At 45.3% G+C, this 22,447-nt stretch overlaps 1 protein-coding gene across 1 annotated transcript in view; it reads right to left on the bottom strand.

Annotated features, from left to right (window-relative positions):
• Positions 1 to 22,447, bottom strand: part of cpne4a (copine IVa) — a 129,845-nt gene that overhangs the window by 60,333 nt on the left and 47,065 nt on the right. Inside the window, exons 4-7 of the mRNA XM_085292851.1 lie at positions 17,766 to 17,837; positions 13,162 to 13,236; positions 10,910 to 10,993; positions 9,505 to 9,594 (exon numbers count right to left, since the gene is read on the bottom strand). Of these exons, the coding sequence (XP_085148977.1) occupies positions 9,505 to 9,594; positions 10,910 to 10,993; positions 13,162 to 13,236; positions 17,766 to 17,837 (321 nt within the window). The remainder of the gene's footprint in view (positions 1 to 9,504; positions 9,595 to 10,909; positions 10,994 to 13,161; positions 13,237 to 17,765; positions 17,838 to 22,447) is intronic.

Below are 22,447 nucleotides of genomic sequence, written 5' to 3'. Positions count from 1 at the left end.
GCGATGGAGTCGAAGGAGGTCCAAGCAGACCAGCTCCCCGCTCTTTAAAAGTACCACGTGTGGTTGTCTTCTGCAGGTTTAACTCATTGACCTACTCCCAGTTAGACACGACTGCAGAACCTGTGCAACAAATGAGCCATTCTACTGTCTGGGCCATGAGCACCTTCATCATCAGAAGATCAGGAACATCCTCAGAAACAGGTACAAACCCTCCTGTGGGCTCAGAGGACGTCTACCAGTGGAGGACTGTGGAAAAGCTGAATTTCCTGATGAATCTCAGGGATTAGTGACAGAAACAGAAGACGATACAACCCCACATCAAACCCACACAGACTCAAATCTGACCATCCTTCAGAGACATCCTCCACCCTCTGTTTTGATCTCTGAGAAGGATTCGCCCTGCGGCAGTAATGAGCCCAAACACTCGTCGAAGCTTTGAAGAACTACTCGACTTTGGTAAAAACGTGTCTGTGTTTGCTGAAGGGATGAGTCGCAAACATCTGGAGTCAAGTGTGCGAGCAAATTAGATCAGTGTGGGTAAATCTGCATCTGCTTTTATATGCACACGTTACTGTGAGCCTGATTATTTCTGGGTGTAAATGTGTGTGTGTGTCCTTCCCTCCTCATTATACTGAAGATCAGCAGCAGCAGAGACGGCAGCAGCTGTGTAAAAACCTCCTCTTCGCACAAATTAGCAGAGCCATTAAAGAGGGATTAAAGAGAGGAAAAGGGATCGCAGCGCTTTCTATTCATCTACCTGAGAGGCGACACGCTGAGAGTTTTAATGAGCTGTCGCACTCACGGCTTCATTCACTCAGCTGCATTAGCAGCTCAGAGGATGCATCACCCAAATCCTGAGACCTGTGATGTCCTGTCTCAGAGAGCAGCCTCACCTTTAACGTCGATAACCGGCAGCCGGTGTCACGCAACAATAATGCGAGCTGTTCCTGCTCGCTCGCTCCTTTCTCATCCTGCTGATCTTAAATGTTTTCGTCCTGAGTTTGCAGATAACTCATCTTTAGTATTTCTTCTTTCTTCAGCATTTTGGATCATTTTCTGCTGCTTTGTTGTAAAATCACTCATTCTTTCTAGGTGTGTCAAATATCTTCACATCTGTACTAAAATAAAACTGTGGCGTGGGTGTGGTCTCTGGCCGGCTGCAGAGGAGGGGTGACGCAGCGAGCTCCCGGGGCGGCGCAGGGGCGGGGTGAACAGGTGTGCTGGGAAGTGAACGTGACTCTTTACATGTTCACAGTGACAGTCGGAGGGGAGTGTCTGTGTCCCACTGTAAAGAAGTGCTGTCACCACGTCCGTGCACCTACGCGATGCTATCGAGCCTTCGGCTCAGATGCTGCTGAGCATTTTTCAACGCGATTTGAACAACTTGTGTCCAGTCCCTCTGAGTCGTCCTCCGTAGACGGATTACTCTCTCATCTGGACTCTGTTGTTGCACCTCTAAGACTCAGGCAGTGTAAACCCAAGGCCAGTCCTTGGCTAACCGATTTTACTCGAGCCATTAGATGTGAAAGGCGATGGAAAAAGGACAGGCTCTACATCTCTCTGGAAGCTCTTAAGGCGAGCTGGAAAGCTTACCAGAGGGCAGCAAAGACCGCCAAAAACTCAAAACTATTTTTCACAACTTATTGCTGTTAATTCACACAACCCTCGTGTTTTGTATAATACCATAAATTCTGTACTGAACGCAGAGGATCGTGTTCTTTTGCAGTCTTCTGAGGTTATGTGTGATAAGTTTCTTAATTTCTTTGTGGATAAGGTTGCCGGTTTGAGACCCTCCACTTTATCTTTTGTTGACCCGGCTGAGATGTTCCCTGTTTAAATTTGCTTATTGCTTTCCAACCAATTGTTCTACCTGAACTTGAGAAGCTTGTGTTAACTGCTAACCCGTGTGGTTCTCCGAATGATGTTGCTCATCCCCGTTTTCTGAAAGAGGTGTTTCCTACTGTTGGACCACATATTCTGAACCTAATTAATACCAGCCTCTTGTCAGGTCAAGTACCAAGCGAGTTTAAGCATGCAGTTATTCACCCCTAACTTAAGAAGCCAGGCTCAGATATTTCAGTTCAGTCAAACTGTAGACCCATCTCTAAACTTCCTTTTCTGAGTAAGATCTTGGAAAAGGTTGTTCACACTCAGCTGATGGATTATCTAAACAACTCTCAGATGTTTGAAGTTTTTCAGTCCGACTTTAGGCCGTTTCATAGCACAGAGACAGCTCTCATAAAGGTTATGAACGATATCCTGGTAACGACGGCCTGTGGTAAACACGTAGCGCTTATACTACCAGATATGACTGCTGCATTCGACACAGTGGATCACGACCTGCTGATCTCTCGATTACAGCTTTGTGTGGGCATTTCTGGCTTGGCACTCCTGTGGATAAAATCATATCTGTCAAACAGGAGCTTCTGTGTTAAGGTGGGCTCGTCATCGTCCTCTGTGGCCCCTCTGCCGTGGGGTGTCCCACAGGGATCTATTCTTGGGCCATTACTGTTTTCATCTCCTGCCACTGGGTGCGATCTTTCGTAAACACAAAGTTTCATTTCATCTATATGCTGATGATTGCCAGCTTTATTTTCCTTTCAGTCGTTCTGATAGCTCCCCAATTAGACTCCTGCTTGATTGCCTTAGTGATGTTAAGTCATGGATGCTCTAAACTTTTTAAATTTTAACGAACGTAAAACGGAAGCAATTCTGTTCGGCCCGAATCGTTCCTCTGATATCCCTGATGTTGACCTTGCTGCTCTGACCCCTCACCTGAACAGCTCGATTACCAATCTTGGGTTAAAAACCGACTCTGCACTTACCTTTGATGGCCACGTGAATGCGGTGGTGAAATCGTCATTCTATCAACTCAGGCGTCTGTCGAAGGTCAAACCTTTTCTTTCAAGGCGTGACTTGGAGACTGTTATCCACGCTTTTATAACCTCACGCTTGGATTATTGTAACTCCCTTTTAACAGGGGTTGGACCGGGCACTCTGACACGCCTGCAACTAGTCCAGAAATGCTGCGGCACGGTTTTTATCTGGTAGAAGGACATTTGAGCACATTACTCTGGTCCTGGCCTCCCTGCACTGGCTTCCAATTGAATTTAGGATTCATTTTAAAGTTCTTTTATTGGTTTTTAAATCTTTCAATGGTCTGGCACCTGCGTATCTGTCTGATTTGCTGAAGCCCTTTGTCCCCACTCGTTCGCTCCGGTCAGCTGAGCAGCTGTTGCTCTCAGTCCCCAAATCACGGCTGAAACTGAGAGGAGAGCGAGCGTTCTCTATCGTGGGTCCTAAGCTTTGGAATAATCTTCCTCTTCACATTAGGCGATCGACATCAGTGCTGGTTTTTAAATCCAGATTGAAAACGCATTTTTATTCACTGGCTTTTGACTCAGTGGTTGACTGACTTGTATTTTATTGTTTTTGCTATGTTTATTATTTTATCGTATTTATTATTCTTATGGGATCTATTATGTTTCTATTGTTCACCACTTTGGTCGGCCTTGTGTGTTTTTAAAGTGCTATATAAATAAACTATGATGATGATGATGATGTGTCTTGTTTGTGTGTAAAGGGTCCAACTTCACAAAAACGTTTTTAACATTAAGTTAGGGGGGAAGTGCCGGGGATTCCCATGATGCACTTCTTCTTCACTCACTGTGTATTAGCAGACCTCTCTGCATTGAATCATATCTGTTATTAACCTCTGTCTCTCTTCCACAGCATGTCTTTATCCTGTCTTCCTTCTCTCACGTCAACCAATCACAGCAAATGGCCCCGCCCCTCCCCGAGCCTGGTTCTGCTGGAGGTTTCTTCCTGTTAAAAGGGAGTTTTTCCTTCCCACTGTCGCCAAAGTGCTGCTCATAGGGGGTCATATGATTGTTGGGTTTTTCTCTGTATGTACTATTGTAGGGTCGACCTTACAATGTAAAGCACCTTGAGGCGACTGTTGTTGTGATTTGGCGCTGTGTAAATAAAGTTGAATTGAATTGAAGTTAGGACTCATGATGTTATAATACAGGGTATAAGTTATTGTGCAGCTATAAAGACTTTACCTTGCCTAATGAACAGCACTGTGCAAGAATCTTGAGCCAAGTCTCACTTCTCTATCTGTTGTAAGAAAAATGAACAGCAGGTGCAGCGATTTAATGAAACCTGTTTGTACAATTCTAACAACCTTCATCTATCTATGCTTCCACAGACGGTGTGTTTGGATCATTGTCACGGTGAAAAATGAAGCTGCTGTCAATCAGATGTTTCCAGATGTTACTGCATCTGGTGGCTCAACACCTGACTATTCTTTTCAGCATCTGTAATTCTATGAATTTTGATAAGATCTCTAATGCTACTGGCGAATGAGACGTGTCACGAGACATGAAGTGCTTAAGTAGAGTATCTTGATGCATGCTCAGCTGACTGCATGTTTCCCTAACCTTATAAAAAGTTCATTCAGTGGTGCAAATGTGCTGTTCATAAGGTTGGAAACCTGCAGCCAGCTGAGCCTGAAACATTTCTCCCACTGAAACGTCCAGATGAACAGAATCAACCTTTTGGGACTTAAGTAGATCAGAGAAGCACTATATAAGAATTGGTCCATTTACCATACATACTGATGATGATTTGAACCAAGAATGCCTTTCCTCCCACTTCTCTTCACTAAGAATGGCTTCCTGACAGGCGCTCTTCCTCTGAGAACATTTCTGATGGGTGAACAGTGAACAGCAGATGAATCTCCTCAGTCCTGTGTGAGGTCTTTGCTGAATTTTTCACATTTTTTAAGAACATAAACGTTAGATGTTGTTCCTATTATCTAGATAGTTTTTAGCCCTCCCACGCCCCCCTTTTCCACATTTTCAGCTAACAGAAATCTGGGAATCACCCTGTTGGTGCAAAAACTCTGTGTGGGCGTCACAGTGGTGAACCGCTGCCTGTGATACGTCGCCCAGCCGACGACTGCTCTTCTGTCTTTTGGCTAAAGGCACTAAAATGTAATTAGCAGGAAGTTAGCTAGTGCGGCCAGTCTCTGCATCGTACCAGCTCGGGTGGATTTTCACTGCAGCTGTAAACAGATAATTACAACACTGAGCTTTATCCAGGTGTTTGGAGCTATGAGACACAGGGCTGTTCATGTAACAGAAACCTCCCCCACATCTGTGTTCACCTCACAGGAAAAATAAAACATTAATATCAGAGCAGCATTTTAATTTGAAAGGTTTTCTCCTCGATGACGGATGTTTAGGCGCAGTAACTGGGCCTCGGCGCTAAATGAGCTTTTAGAAGCAGCAGGTTTTCAGCCTGAAGCAGAACAACATGAAGCAAACAGCCTGCTTCAGTCTGCTAAAGCTGCCGATGACAGTTATTAATCACCTTTATTTGTCTCCCTTCAGGAACCCATTAAATGATATCCAGCAGCTATAAGCCTGCCTCTGTCTGACCCCATTTAATAAAGTCCATCTCTATTCGTCTCTGTGCAGCTTTAACCTGACAGCCGCACAGGCTCTGATGAAAATGGCTTCAGGTAACGATAACAAACCTCCACTCGGACGGGATTCATGTCTGCAGGTGAATTTTAATATTACCTGCCTGTTTGCTGATCTCAAGAGTTATTCTCAGCTCCTCCCCAGCTGTAAGGATTACACCTGAGAGTACTTCCTGTTTTTCAGTGCACTGGCTCCTCCTCCTGTTTCTCATTAATAGCAGATTGTGTTATCAGTGTTTGGGCATCGTAGCAGTTTTTCTTGGTCAATCTGAGAACAGTGCGATCGCTTTTATTTTGAAAGTCTTGCTGGAGGATCGCAGCTCAGTTCTAACAAGTAAAGACACAAACAGCCTGCCTGCTGCCCCTCGGTAAGCTTCCAGAATTCGCCCACTAAGAAGAAAGCAGGGTTTTAGTGAGGGAGGTCTTAAACGTGGCTGTGATTTATGCAGTCAGTGAAATCCCCGTGTGCGTGGAGTAGATCAGATTTAAAGTCAACGTTTCCATTTTATCTGCTAAGCTTTTTAAAAGTGTTTTGCCATAATTTGACCCTCGGCGCCTCGTCTGTATTAGCTGGCTCTTTTTTCTTACTTTGAAATCTTTTTTTTATAAATTCCTGCATTTTCTAAACTGCAGTTTGCTGAACTTTAATTTGAATCAGAAGAGGTAACAGAAATGTGGAGGTAAGTCATAGTGGCTGTGAGTGCACGTCATGCTTTTAATGTGAAACAGTCAGAAAGAAAACAATGTTTTGTTGTAAAAGTAAACCGGTTCTCCTCCCGGCTGAACCAGCCGGAGGCCAGCGGGCAGCAGGAGCTGATTAAACCGCCAGCTGTGAAATTAGTGGGTAGCCCGCTGTACCACCTGAGCCGGCTCCCTCCTCCTGTCTTAACTTTACCATCAACATGTCCAACAGTAATTTCCAACGGCGCAGTTGTAATATTTGCTTACGTGTGATTGACACCTTAAGGAAACATCTCGCTGATTAAAAAGGCTCTGGTTTGTAATTCTGTGTCATCCATGTAACTCACTCCTCCACCGTCCCACCGCTGCAGGCGCCTCTCCAAAAACTGTGTGTGAAGTGTGACGGCTGTGGGAGGTTTAGCAGAGACAGAACAACCGCACGCAAGATTGCTGGACTGGAGGGAGGAAATATTCAGGGGGAAACTTATTTAAAGTTGTTCACTTATCAGAAAACACTTGGGATTATAATGTCATAAATTAGCAGAAACTGTATCTATTCTTTGCTTTGTATCTCGTTCCAGCTCCAACATTCAAATGGAGATACCCGGACCTCGTCTCCTCACAGTTATCATCTCTCCAGCAGGGCCCGGGTCTCCTCTCAGGAGCTGCTGAACATGCCTGAAACATCTCCTTCCTCCTGGAAACACCTCACTCAGACCCTGAAGCACGTGAAAGGGCTCCTTTCTACGTGGAAGAGCAGCAGCTCTACTCTGAGATCCTCGTGAAATTAAAGAAATTAGAACCACAAACTGTAAACTTTGGAATTACACCGTATTACAAAAAGGTTTCTATTAAAACACATTTATATTTTCTGCAGGGAGTAAGCTGGAACTGGAAGCACAGGCTGCCCTCTGATCACAGGAGCCCTCCCCCAGTCTGCAGCAATCTAAAATTCATCATTTCCTTGGATCCATTTCCCCTCGGGACATCCCGCTGTCCTGCTGCTGATCATTTCACTGGAGGTGGCTGACCTCCTCAAACCTCATCTCTGTGCTGCTGACAGGGGTCCAGCCTCTGGCCCCCGTGACTGATTGAAGGAAATTCGGGTCAAAAATGGTGGATAGTGAATAGAGGGCAGGAAGAGCGATGATGGATGTGTTCCTCTGGAGTCACTCGGCTCTGTCAGGTAAAAACCTCCCGTCTCTGGGACAAACGGAGCCGTAGTTTCAGGTTACAAGCAACAGAAAAGATGCAGGAGACTCGGTGAAGCAGTCGATGCAAAGTTAGTTTGGAAATGTGCAAAAATTCCAGCAGCCAATAAAACTCGAATAAACAAAGAATGAAAAGTTTTGTTTCCCTGCTGACTGAAGTTTGACCTGCTGCTGCAGCCAATCAGACGTCTGCATTTAGACTGGAGCCACAACATCCATCGACTGACACAAGAGACAGCAGACTGTGTGCACTTGCAACCTGTGAGGACATGACGAGCGTGCACAGGGTCGCAGCACAGGGACGAACTCAGCAGTGGAAGTAAAAGCAGCTCTGACTGCAGCCACATGGAGACATTTATAAAAATAGGTTTTTGTCCTTTCATCAGCTGTCAGAAGATCAAAGTCTGGCTTTATGATGAAACATCTCCCAGGACTCTTTGCTCCATGTGTAGTCTCGACGTCGGGTCCAGACAAACGACGAGAAGGAAAAATCACTCAGTGATAACTGTCTGTTTTCCTGTCTGTGTGGGCTGTATCCCAGGATCCGTCCTCGGAGGCGGAGCTTCCATCATCTCGCCTGCGCCTCATTCAATCAGCAGGACGGTTTATAAACCAGCACTTCCTTCCAGTCCTCCCCAGTTCGTCCTGCTGCCTTTGGCGTTCCACCGGATTCACCTCCTGCTGTGTTCACTCTTTGGCGCTGCTTCAGTTTGCTTTCTCCTCTACAGTCTGCCCAATGATCAGCTCGATTACCTGCCTGCCCTCCTGCCTGTCATATCATGCCCTCAGGGGAACAGGACCTCCACATCTCAACGTGTTATCTCCCCACATACGACACTCTCATGGACGCCTCCCTCAGATCAAGACTGTCTAAACCTGCCAAGTTTCCGTTCTGTCGCTCTCTTTGTGCCTCCCCGTGATTAATCAGTTCCTGGCCTCGATCTCCCACGGTCCCCTGCCCTGTGTCGCTTCTACTCGTGTAAATTCTTGTGTTAACCTTGAATCTAATTTCTGTGAATAAATTCTTGTAAATAGTTCATCGTGTGTTTGAGCAGTGGCTGCTACCTCCGTGCAGAGGCTGATAATCGGCGTCTGTCTTGTGTCAGTGACGGATTTAATGCGACATGACCATCAAACAGCAGCCGCTTTCTGAAACATCGGATATGTATCAGATTCAGCACCACATACCAAAGTGACCCAGGTTGGATTTGAAAATATCGGATTTGTGCCGTTCACCCTGTCATAGCACGATCGGATAGATCAGAGGGCCCGGTGGCGCCAGTGTCCGGCAGCCTCGCCTCTGTCAGTGCGCCCCAGGGTGGCTGTGGCTACAATGTAGCTGCCATCACCAGTGTGTGAATGTGTGGATGGGTGGATGACAGGATGTGTAAAGCACTTTGGGGTCCTTAGGGACTAGTACAGCGCTATATAAATACAGGCCATTTAGATGTGTCGCAGAGGGTCAGAAAAGTCGGATTTGCAGTGTGAACGTAGCCTTCTCCATCTATCTGTCCATCCTGCCTTAAGGGAATTGTTGCTGTTCAGCACTGATGTGTCAGTTTCCGTCTCGCAGTGTGATGTGTGATCATAGTTGGATGAAATCCTACAATCCTCCTTGACTTCCTCGGAGGTTCAATTTTTTCTTTGTCTATATGAAAGTGCAGGTGAGCCAAAAATCATCAATAAGCTCCTTTTGTGACGGTCAGAGGCCTGAAGAGAATCCAGCTCGCTCAACACTAATTAGCATCAATTTGCCTCATTTTATAGACTTTACATATAACTGTTAAAACTTCAAAGGACAGATTGTTACTTTGTTTGTGGTCAGGGTCATGACCTTTGGTTTGCTTGCAGAGCGGATGAACAGCAGAGCGTCTAATGACTTTGATGTTTCTCCAAATCGAGTTCAGTTTCAGCAAAACGTGCAAAAACTGTTGGTTTTAACACCGTTTAACTGTCAGTGAAAGGTCTCTGGAAATGATGTTCACAGGTTTCTGTGTTCTGCTTGTTCCTGAGTGGGTTCCTCCCACAGGCCAGTGGCTGTGAGGAATAAGGAGCTGTGGGAATGTGTGTGTGGTGGACTGTGATCTTTAGTCAAAGTGTGCGTGCGTGCGTGTGTGTGAGTACCTGCAGTTTGCGTTCATGGTCTCCGCTGCAGAGCGAGTTGAGGGAAACTTTGAAGGTTTTCCACACAGGATTGAGATTATTCATGATGGTCTGAGAGAGACAAACACAGAGCAAGGTCAGGTCTAAAAACAGCTCGCGCTGCGTCTCAGCGGAGCGCTGCGTCCTGCTGCGTCCTAAACGGTGTAAACCTGCAGCAGCTCTGAGGAGAACCGCTGGCTGAAAGGAGTCATCCTCGCTTTTCCAGCCTGGTGTGTTTCCTGGAAGTGTGTGTTGTGTTAATTAAAATGATGCTTTAACACATTTTTCTTCCATCTTTGGCTCATTTAAGTCTGCCTGGATTTCATTTACTCACAGGTGTAAGAGAAACGCTCTCCTCGTGTTTCCATGCCACTAAGAGCGATAAGGTCAGAGACTTCCTTAAATGTGCAAACCGACAGCTGACTGCAAGAAAGAAACTTTTTGGTACTGAGGGCTTGCTCCAAACTGATTGGTGGAAACACTCCCTGCCCAGCAGCTGGCCAATCAGCAGCTTTTATGGGGCCACTGGTTATGTCGAACCCTGCTCTCCAGCTTTATAATAACCACGCAGGGTGAAGCAGCTGGGAGCTGGAAGCAGCTGTCAACTTGTTGCATGACCTTCTACGATCATGTGATGGAAGCACAGCCTCCATCCAGGGAAACTTGTTGCCTGACAGCGGCCTGCTTTTTTCACACTGAGCCGCAGGCAAGGAGCTAAATTGGAGACGGGAGGAAGTAATCAGAAAGGATGTCCCTGCTGTCAGCTGGGGAGGACTGTTGCTCTGTGGGACCTGTTGAAAAATCTCAATGTGCTGACGGATGAGAGGAATCCCAGCTGTGCAGCTACAGCTAACGACTCAGCAGCTTACATATATATAAACAAAACTGCATTGACTGAGAGCTTTAATGCTCTCAGAAGCAAGTTTCTCTCTTTCGAGTATATGTTGTCTTTTCCAACTCTCCGTCCGCCTGAATCCCACCGAGGGAGGTGGAGAGTGCAAAGCTTGCATGACCCAAAGAGACACAGCAGACACACAGAAGGCTGAAAATCAGATCAACACAATGAGTCAGCCAAGAAATACCTCTGGGGGAACATTCACCTACCAGGTCACCAAAGTCCATCTAAGCAAAGTCGTAGAAACAAGTTAAAGTTGAACTCACTGTTCACATGAAGAACCATGAACCAGATTACAAAACATGACTTTTATGACACCAAAACTAACCACGAAGCATTATTATTATTAATAATAGTAAACAAGTGGACTGCTGTATTCCACTGTTTTTGATAGGATGATGTGTTGAATCCAGTTTGAATAATTCAGCCTTTAATGTTAACGGTGGTGTTTGTGTGAGTGGAGGACGCGAGTGTGTCGATGTGTGTTTGTACCTCCGTTCTGTAGACGAGCTGCAGCGTGGCGTCATCGTTCAGTCTGTGGATCTCCAGGAACGGATCCGATTTACTGAAGAAGTCCTAAAAGTACAAACGCAGAGTTCACTGCAAACACCAGAGACACAGTCGGGACATCCAGTCTGATCATGTTCATACTGGCTTTACATGCAGCGCCCCCTGGTGTTTGTCCACAGTCTGTTTCCAAACCAGCACAGACTGGATATAAAAGATGGACGTAGCCACCAGATGGTTTGTGGACATTTTGGATCCTTGAGTTTAGAGTTGTTGCTGTCACATGTTGGTTTATTGGAGCTAAAATGAGCACGAGGCTAACAATATCAGCTAACCATAGCTAGCTTAGTCAGCAAGCTGAATCCACGGTCATGGATCGGAAAGCTAAAGCTGCACATTATCTGTGTAATGTGATTACATTAACATGCTCCAGGGCACAACAACATTCAGACGTCTCAGTGTCGGGACCCATCTGTCAGGCAAAGAGGCCACGCCCACAATAATAAACAGGTAAGTTATAAAAACCTGGTTTGGTTTCAGTGAAGTTTTAATAAGTTTTTGTGATATTAGACGCTTTTGGTTCCTGTTTTCACTTCTTAGTTGTTGTTCTAGTGATGAGGTTCAGTTTTACCAATATCATTCTGATCAGTAGTGTTAGTGATAGATTGTGTTGTGATTTTCTGGTTATTCTGGTGTTTCTGTGTTTTCTGCCTCTGTCGTTGTGTTTGGTGTGCAGCTGTCTCTGCTTTACTTTGATAGTTGGCTGATGTCCTGTTTTGGATTGGACTTCCTGTATGTAATTATATTGATTATTTTCCCCTGTTCAAAAAAAAAGAAATCACATTATGAATGTTTAAAGGTTTAAATAATCGTAATAATTAAAACTCCTTTGTCTGTTTTCCTCTGCGGAGTTTCTGTCTTCTGGATTTTTACTGACGTCTCCAGACTTGGATCAGTTTTTAAATGCGTCTTGTTTCTTTTCTTTGTTTTTAGTTTGCTTTAACATGAAACGTTTTAAAATCTGCTGACAGAGGTGATTGTGTTGCGTTATGAACGTAACCACTGAGTAATGCTTTCATTCAGTAAGTACAGAAAGCGTCAGCGACTCTCAGGCTTGTGATGTTTACCCTGTCGCTGTGATCATTACTTCACTGATGCTGTGGTTACACTCTGTGGCGTGGGTTTCAGAGCCCGCCACGCCTGAGACTCCTGCAGTGACTGATGACTCCCACTCATGTTCACGGTGGCTGTTTGAATGTTAGCCCTGTGAGCTCTGAGTACTGTAACCCCACACAATGCTATCAGGATGTGTCATTTCTCATTAATGCAAAACACTGATACATGCATCAAAAACTATTTATGTTTTTTACTTTTCATCATTTAACCTAAACTAAAAAGGTCTTCCTGTGACCGTGTGGTGTATGGGGCAGACGCACTATAACTACTTAGAGTACACTTAGCTTTCCAAAGTTCTGTTTGTTGTTGTATTTATATTATGTACTTTGAAACGCTGCAGCTGAGCTGGTGCAGATGTTCTGCAAACTGCTGAAAAAGAAGCCAATACCTGCAGTTCCTCTAACGTCCACCAGAGGCTCCAGCAGTGAGTCCGTCCCCATACTCCCCCATGTTTAAAAATTGCAGCAGAAGTAAACTTTATGGAGACTTTCCCCATTTATAACAGTTCGCAGAGAGTGGTGAGGTCCTCCAACTTGATAATTCAGTCACTTTAATAGGAAGGTTTCCGCAGGTGGAGCCTCATCCAATCCTAGGATTACTTAAACTGGACATAATGTGTCCTGCAGGAGGCTTTTAATGTATTTATCTTACAAACATTATAATTCTTAAATCCTAAAATTTTGTATTTTGGAGTTGAATCTTATTCAGTGGTTTTATTTTTTAGTTACTTTGCACTAATTAGCGAAGCATCTGTGCGTTGCATCAATAAATAAATAAGCAGCTTGCTAATCAAGCTAACTAGCATTAGACGATAAATTCGCATGTCACTGAGGTAACGTCTGACATAAAAAAACATAAACTAAACAGAGCCGCAGCCCAAACACTGCCCATGCCCTTCTTACCTTATTATAGAATTTAATTAAAATTCTATTTACAAAAAAAATCAACCAAACAAACAAACAAAAGAATTGAAAAGTGACATTTATTAAATTGTTGGACAAAATAAAGAGAAAGACATTCAGGAGGTAAGTGGGGGGTCCTGGTCCAGGTGCAGTTTTTACCTTATCATCCAGCTTCCTGGCGCTGAAGGAGAGCTCGATGTAGTCGTCGTTGCCCGTCAGCTCCTCTGCTGTGATCTGAAAGCACATTTTCCCTTTGATAAGAGCCTCATTATGAAGCCAGGGTGCAGCCATCAACTCAACAACAAACTCTGAATATTCAGATCAGACTCTGTGAGATCAAACGAGCCACCCTGCTCTGGGAGCTCCTCCAAAACAATGAGCAACTTTTAGCATCAAAGTCGAGGAAATGTAAAGCAAAAGGCTGAAAGTGCTCAGTCAGGCTAACGGGGAAAGTGCGCGCGCTGCTGCAGATGAAAATGCAGCACGTGGAGAATCAGAAAAACAACGTTCTGGAGTCTAATGCTTGCAGACACACAGGGAAACCTTTACAGGTTAAAGCTGCGACTTCCAGCATTTCCTGATGCGGGCAGCGTTGTCACTGTCCCGCTGCATAAACCCAGACGAAGTTATAAAAAAGTGTGGCTATACGGCCTGTTGTCATGGTAACGTGATGCTGCCACACCTGGGCGGCAGGTTTAGTGCAGAACAGCAGAAGGTTTCCGATGACAGCCGCTCTGCAGACGCAGCTTCTGCTTCTAAGAAGTGAAGCTAAGTGTACACATGCATTACTGCTAGTGACCAGCAGGGGGCGACTCCAATGACTGCAGCAACGTGTGACTGTATAACAGGCGTAGTAAGCCGTTTTCTCAGGAGTTTCAGTCATTAGTTTCAAATCCTCTTTATGCATAAAGCACCAACAGAGTTTCAGGGTCCGACTTTCTTTTCTTACACAATAATTTCATAGTTTGTGCACCGGAGTGACTCCAGCTCCTCGTTTAGCATACAGCTGATCAGAGGGTGGAGCCATGTGATGTCAGGCTCTCGGGGCTTTGTATTTTTGAATCCTGGTTTCATTGTTGTTTGACTGATGTGGAGTTGTTGAGTTTTGGCTTCCATTTTCAGACCTCTCACCCGTCTGGCCGTGCCTGCCTGTGTGCTACTTCCTGAGGAGTAAACTATGAAGTTTCACAGCTTTCTTTGTGTGAGCTGCTCTGAAACATCCAGTCAGTGATGATGCTGTCTCTGCTTCAGTCACATAAAAAGGCAGTTTGGCACTCATTCCTCTTCCTCTACAGAAAACGGATCATCTGAGCATCGACTGCTTCATCAGACGCTCTCAGAGGAACGGCTGAGATGAGCATAAAGTCTAACCTGGTGGAAGCCGGCACTCGTGCTGCACACAGTCCAGTTCACTGTTATTTATTTAGCAGCAGATCATACCAGCTGTCACCTCGAGGTGCTTTGCACTGTAAGGTGAAGAGAACATAACGTGCTCCAGACCAGGACATGTGTTCAGCATACGTTGCCATGGTGATTTAAAGAGCCGCACGTCCCTGACACTCCATTGCTCTCCAACACAGGTTGAAGGTTACGTTGTCTTTCCTGTTTTCCCATCCTTACCGACCACCTGCTCCACCTCTGCTGTCTTCACCTGTCTGAGCTGCTGCTGCTTTCTCTGCTCTGCTGGGTTTTGTGGATTTGTTCAGTTTTGAATGAGCCAATAAACAGCTCGCCTTCATTTTTACTTGGGCTCATTTCCTGTACTCCACACCAACACTGACATCATGTTCTGGACTGGTTAGTGAAACAGGAAGTGCATATTTTGCATGTCAGGACATAAGACGTCCTTACATGTCTTAGGGCAATAAAAAATAACCAACACATGACACATTGTAACATTTTTTAACAAAAGTTAAGTCAAAATGCAGAAACACTGTGAAAAACTAAGCACAGGCTCCCTGCAGCCAGGCAGAGGGACTTAACTTAAGTGTTCCTCTGTCAGTGTGAGCTCCTCTGTAAATGTTTGTTGGTCTGAATCATTCGGATGTGTTAACAGTTCCAAGGAGGACAGACTTTAGCGATGATCTCAGAGAAGCAGATGTTGATGCCCGTCCATGTGGGAACGCTTAGAAAGCCAAGTATTTGAAGTTAACGTGCCAGACGTCTGAGGAGTGGACATCACAGCAAATTCACCCCGAGGTCAAAACACACAATGCTCAAAACAAACAGACGTTTTTGCATCTTAGTGGGGACATCGGACATCTACATACTGCTTTCCTTAGTCTGTGTCTCTCTGCTACTTTTAGCAGTTTGTGGAAAATTCTGACGCGAGTGTTGAGCTTCTGCCAGGATAAACAGACGTGAGGAGAGCAGTTTGTCTGAAAGCATCACTACAGTTCCTGAGCAGCTGCACCTCAGCAGCTTCTAGCTGGATAAAGCACGGCGCAGCCCGAGCACAGCCAGCAATGCAGCGTGCATTCTGACCGTCAGCGTAAGTCAAATCCAGCTGTAAACATGAAAAAGGCCCAACAACATAATCCCTGCAAAATTCATTAAGACGACATATTACGAAGCAGATAAACAAACAGCTGAGCAAATTGAACCCACAGACTGAAAGCATCACAGCTCATTTCCTGGGCAGGGTGAAATATGTTGTTTGACTAATGAGGAAGAGACGCATTTATAGACCAACATCAGGCTAACAAGGCCTCCAATCAACTGAATAACTCACCAGTCCTGATAAAACCAGAGATCTCAAACCTGATGAACGTTTATCATAAACGTCGGTTTCCTGCTGAATTGCTGACATGTTTACATGGTGACAGATGGCATTCAGACAACAGCTGATCACAGATCACACGTGGAGAGATGTCACATCGCTACACACATGCAAACAACACAAACACACCGTTTATCTTCATGAAAACACAGAGTTCATCTGCAGACGGAAAGAAGAGGAAACAGGGGAAGAGGATAGGAGGGGGAAAAGGAGACAGGACAGAAGGGGACAGGATCAAAAGGAGGGAGGGGCGAAGGAAACGCAACAAAAGCTTTAATTTTCTGTAACTGCAGCTTCTTCCTGCACTGAAATCCCTTTGAAATAAATCCCCATGAAGCATTTCATGTGTGCACAGAGGTGAAGAGGAACATCAGAGGGGGATTTTCCAGCTGTGAATTTGGGGATAAATAAAGGAGCAAATCTGTGTGAGGAGCAGACGCCGGCCGTCCTCGGTCCAGCTGAGAGGATCCCTGCTATCAGAGCTGCGACCAGAACACCAATGAAAATCCCCGTCTGATGGAGGCTTTAATGTCTGGCAGTCACGAAGTGTAAACGGCACAGAAACAAACTTTAAATTCACAGAGAGGAAAGAGCTGACAGAGAAAAACCCCGTGAGAGGAGGAGGAGACGTATGGGCTCAAAATGTGGTCATAAATATTTTGTACTTGTAAATCAGTTTCGTATGTGTGAAAAGAATTTGTGTGTGGACTTAGCCAAAAAAAACCCTGCAAGTTACAAGTACGAATTTTGACCCTATTTTTCTTCCTTTCATCTGATTGGTCAATGTCATGTCAATCACAAATGTAACGATCTGCTGGGCTCTGGGTTTTTGCAGCAGCTCTACCTGCACTAGATGCACCTGTAGTTTCTATCTCTGACTTTGTCCTCTACAAGAGTTAGTTTTTTTTGCTGGTTCTTCAAATGTTCAATAAAAACATCTATGCTAATTCATAACGAAGAAAGCTTTGTAATGAAGGCTACGTCCACACGTACCCGGGTATTTTTGAAAACGCAGATTTTTCTATGCGTTTGCACCTTCTGTCCGCACGTAAACGGCGTTTTTGGTCACTGAAAACTGAGATTTTTAAAAACTCCGGCCAGGGTGGATATTTTTGAAAACGCAGTTTTTGCGTTTACGTGTGGACGAGAAAAACGGAAAAAAACGCAGCGTCAAAGGTGTGCGCCTTTTGTGACGTCACACTGTGCGCCACGTTATTGTTTCGGTGAAATGAATTTCTACAATACTGTTAATTCTACTCTCTGCAGTGTTTAAATGCTTACATATACACACAGTTACTGTCCCTCCACACAGACGACTCGGTTCTGCTTCTATGCCCCAGCTTTGTTTACTTTTTCCCACCGAGGCTTCTAGACTTCTGATTGGCCAACATTTCTACACGGTTAGGAATATAGCGCCACCTGCTGCTTTGGCATGTTCATAGCAGCGTTTTCCTTCATTTCTGCCTTTATGTGTGGACGGGATTATTTTTTAAGACGAAAACGGAAAATCTGCGTTTTCAAAAATACTCGTGTACGTGTGGACGTAGCCGAAGACTGTCATTTCCAAAACACTGTATTAGTATTAAACACGTAGTCCTGTGACATAAAAATCACCAAACTCGGACGACCACAGACTGTTTTCCTTCGTGGTGATGAAGGAAAACGCTGGGCTGGCATGTAAAAGGGCATTTATTCCCTTCAAAGACCTGCAGTTCAAAAAAGCGCCCCTCCGACAGCCAAACCCATCTGTTCTCTGATTGGATTGTTACATTTGTGATTGACATGACATTGACCAATCAGATGAAAGGAAGAAAAATAGGGTCAAAATTCATACTTGTAACTTGCAGGGTTTTTGGCTAAGTCTACACACAAATCTTTTTTACACAGACAAAACCAATTTACAAGTACAAAATATTTATGACCACATTTTGAGCCCATAGAGACGCTACAGAAGCAACAGGGAGGAGGAGAGGGCGGGGCTCACCGTGATGATGGCTTTCCCCACCGTGCCTCCAGGTCTGAGCAGAGCTTTGGACAGCTTCCTCTGGGAGATGATCTGTGCACACACACACACACACACACACACAGTGTTAATACACACAGCTACTTCTGTACATACATGGTTGGTTTTCAGCAGGAAGCTGTCTGACAAAGAAAATTGTGACATTTCTTGTAAATTAAGACATTTTTGTGGAGTGGACCACCCATAACTTTGTTGTACATATACAATGACAATAAAGGGCTATTCTATTCCATTCTATTCTATTCTATTGTAAATCTGCTGTGGATCATCTGCCACCAGGCTGCTTAGCAGATTAAAGGTCCCACATCTCCCCACTTTAAACGCTACAGGCAGCACGCCCTCCATCAGCACTCAGGACTCTTAAATCCTCGCCCGTCCCTGCAGAGTCACACTTCTTCAGGCTCGCCGTGGTTCCTCCCGCTCGGGTCAAACAGTTTGTTTGTACCGTCACCTGTTGAAGCTCGGGTGGTGACCGAGCTGCTGAGGCTCTGTCACGGACCCGGTTCCGGGGACTCGGGGTCCGTGAGCAGTGTGGACTATAATTATTATCAGTAGTATTATTATTATTTTGTGATGTGTGTGTCTTCTGCACAATGCTGTCATGTCTGTGTTCCACTTATTGCATGTGTAGGCAGGGTGTGTGTGTGTATTTGTGTGTGTCTGCGGGTGTGGCTGTTGGATGGATGACACCTGAAGTCCCTGCCACACACCTGCTGCTGATCAGGGCTCGTCGGGGAGCTTAGGAGAGCGTTGGCGCTCCCACTGACGCGGGATCATTGCGTTACATCCCACGTTAGCGTGTGTCAGTGTACGGTAGTGCAGCTCGTGTATGCCCGTGGGGTCAGTGTTGACGGCTGCTTCTGCTGTTTTCCTGCAGGTGGAACCAGAAGGACGGCACGCACAGGGTGTGCAGGAACACGACAGCAGGGAGCACGAGCACTGACGTCGGAGGGGAGCACACGCGGGAGTCTAGGGAGCAACGGGGATTTAGTGTGCATCTGTTATTTACCTCACTGTAAAACACACTGTCTTCACTAAAGAGTCCAGCTTCCGGGTCCTTCTTCCCCACATCCCCACATGACAGGCTCAGCTGAGGTCTGCTGGTTCTCCGGAGCCTTCAAAACAGGGTCACCAATCCCAGTCCACGAGGGCCGGTGTCCTGCAGGTTTTAGATGTGTGCTGGATCCACCACCGCTGATTTAATGGCTAAATTACCTTCTCAAGATGTTAAGTTCTCCAGAGGCCTGGTAATGAACTAATCGTTTGCTTCAGGTGTGTTGGCCCAGGGTCAGATCTAAGACCTGCAGGGACACCGGCCGTCGTGGACTTTTTTCAATTCTTTTTGAATTTTGTCTTTTGTGTGTCTCACCTGCTCGTTTTTAAAGCTTTGTTCAAGCCTACTCTTCGTGCTGGATCTGATTTTCTTGCAGCTTTTAGGCGATGATCAGTTTTCCTTTTTTCAGGATTTTCCGGGACATGCCAAGCTGTTAACATATTCTTTAATGTGTTTAAATACTGCTCCTGAACCATGTTCCCACTTCAGTTCCAGCATGAAAACCTCTCCTGCTGTTAAAAATCAAACCTGTGCTATCAGCAGGATAAAAAAGAAGCTGTTTTACTTCATTACGGAGTGAAATCTCGCCCCTCTGCCGCCTCGTGTGCCAGAACTGCTTCTTCCAGGCCCGTTAAAAACCTGCGGTGCTCCGTCAGCCATCTGGCTGCTGAACGAGCTGGCAGAACTGACGCTGCTGGCAGAAACAAAGACGATGGTGAGGAGGAGGCTTTTCCTGACTTTCCGCAGTCATCCGAGCTGATTGTTTCATCACCCACTTGGCTCCTTCTCCTCATCATCTTCTTCAGATAAGTGTGTTAAAACTCTTCCAACACATTTTTACTTCCCTGCAGGAAACTGAAAACAGTCGGAAGGAAATCCACAATGAGGCTCAGCTGACAGACTTCCCGACTTCAGTTTTTAATGAGACCAACAGCAGGTGGAAAATCTGTCTGTTCATCGGATTCTTTAGCTCTTAACAAAACACCAAACAACACGTAGATTCCCTTGGACTGCATTATGTGTGGATTTATCTTTTCATTATAGCGCAGACTGAATTTAGGTGATTTTAATAAGAGATGCTGCGTCTGGAGCCCGACTCCAACGTTTTTCTCGAGCTGAAAACTTTGTTTCAGCACAAACTTTGGTAATGACAGCAGATGGCTGCCTGTTGCCACTCTGCTATCTGACTGGCATTTACTCACAGTTGGCAGAACTTCACTTAGAAACAAAGCGAAGCTGCAGTCTCTGTGAGCATTTAGTCAGGCTGAAAACGTCTGCGATCAGGTCGGCGAGCTAATTTCTGTGTTTTCCTTGAGCCACATTTAAAACAGACGTTTCAATGAAACGTGAAATTATTCCTGTTGATTTGATTCGTTTCGTGACACCTGAGCTCACTCCCACAAGCCGTCCCTCAGCAGTCTCAAACAGTAGCTCGTGCCAGGTTAGACTAATCACAAAGTTCAACAGCTCAGACGCCGACACAGACTCCACAGAGTCGAGCAAACAGAAATGACGGCAGGATTTTGTGAGCTGCAAAGTGAACAAGCGAGCTAAGTCCACCACCTGTCAATAAGCCTCCAATAACACCAGAAAAAGTTGCCAGATCTGTTGCTAGTCGCTTTTTAGAAAAAATGTCGCTCAAAGGGTCTGAAAACTCGCTAAATATAGCGACAAAGTTGCTAAGTCGGCAACACTGGAAGACACTCTGAACCACAGACAAATGAGTGGAAGCATTCTGCTTCAAGGCCACCAGGGGGCGAAACCTGTGGTTGAACAAAGACTCCCCGGTCTATGGAAGACAACGGGAAAACGTTCTTGCCTAGACCAGTGTTTCCCACCCTTTTGGAGCCACGGCACATATTTCCCATTAGAAAAATCGCACGGCACACCACCAAACAAAAAATGTCACAAAAAGCATATTGATACTTTTCCCAGCGAAACAGGTGTAGTGGAAAGCGCTCGGTTTGTCCCCAGTGTACCTTTTTTGCTTTCTTCTGACCATTACTCATGCTAGAGCCTTCAGGGTCGGCGTTTCACCTAATCAGGTGGAACCAGACAATCTTCCACGGCACACTGGATCATTTCAGTGGTTGGGAAACACTGGTCTAGACCAGATCAGTCAACACCTTCCTGATGAGTTTCGGGGCTCAGTCACTCATTTCAGGTGAATTATCCTGCATATGTAACCTGCTTCCTCACAGCCGCTCACCACATAAGATTTCAGCTCACAAGTGGGTGACGCTGCACTGACTTCATCCATCTATGGCTTGAACATAGACGTCCGTCTGTTGACGATCCTCATTCCAGGTACTAGATCCTTGTTTGGGTAAAAATACGTTCCTTCAACCTTCAGGCAACAACCAGTGAAATAACTGCTGGCAATGTAAATCTCCAGGTTCTCAACTTGGATGCAAACAACTGAAGTGACAGCCAATTAGAGGGAAGGATACTGCTGTGATTGACACATGAGGGTTACCTAGGCCAGCGGTCCCCAACCTTTTTTGCGCCACAGACCAGTTCATGCCCGACAATATTTTCACGGACCGGCCTTTAAGGTGTCGCGGATAAATACAACAAAATAAAACTGGTACCAAAAAATAGAAGATTTATTCATAACACACATGAAAAGACCCAGGAAAACCGAGTTAACGATAAAGACGATAACAAAATAACGCTGGAAACCGATAAAAACCCTGAAAACCAGACATTTCACACCTGAGCCTCAACTCTCGCGGCCTGGTACCAAACAACTCACGGACCGGTACCAGGCCGGGGCCCGGGGGTTGGGGACCGCTGACCTAGGCAACCAGAGCCTGGAATTTCCTCTAGCAACCGATGTACAGAGGGAATGTTGTATATCTGGAATGGGCTTAACTCTGAACACTGACAGATGATGCTTACCCATCAGGCACTGGGCTTTTACAGGCATCCATGTGACGAGCTGTTACACATTCAGTGTTTTGTCTTTTTCTTTGAGCTATTTTTTCTTTTTCCATCCATCTATCAGTGAAGATTATTGGCACCAAACCCCCAAATGTGCACTTAAAAAAAACTGCTGTAATATTGAGCTTTTTTACATGGGAGACACTTTTGGTGCCTCTAGTGGACACAAGAGGAACTGCAGATTAAGTTCAAACATGAAATTAGAAGTTCAGATTTTCAGGTGTAGTTTGTAGTGAAAACGTTCTGAAAAAAAACAGGATTATGATTCTCAGCCTCGTCAGCTGCTGCTCGGTTAGCAAACACTCACGTGTGTCATGTGGAGAGGCTGAAAACTCATTTTGTGTCTCAGGCAGACAAATAATGATTTTTATCAAGTCAGATTTTTATAAATGTTGTGAGAGCGTGCATGAACCGGTCATTCTTCAGTGAGCGACACACACACACAAATGTGTTTTATTCCCACTTTATTGTGTCTGCTGCACGCAGGCTGTAATTGAGTCTCTGAAAAGCTGCTGGCTGACAAAAACACGGCAAACAATTAGCTTTTCATCGAGAAAAGAAAAGAAGCCCGAAGAGAAGCTCAGGCTTCTGTTTACCGATGTTTTTCTGAAGTGCTGATCTATTAGCAGAAGCTTTGGAAGTCTGT

The sequence above is a fragment of the Mchenga conophoros genome, linkage group LG11, assembly GCF_057382185.1.
Source record: "Mchenga conophoros isolate Kocher_MC1m ecotype Shallow Benthic linkage group LG11, M_conophoros_male_GT1.1, whole genome shotgun sequence".
Lineage (NCBI taxonomy): Eukaryota > Metazoa > Chordata > Actinopteri > Cichliformes > Cichlidae > Mchenga > Mchenga conophoros.
This window is presented reverse-complemented; position numbering and strand designations above follow the sequence as displayed.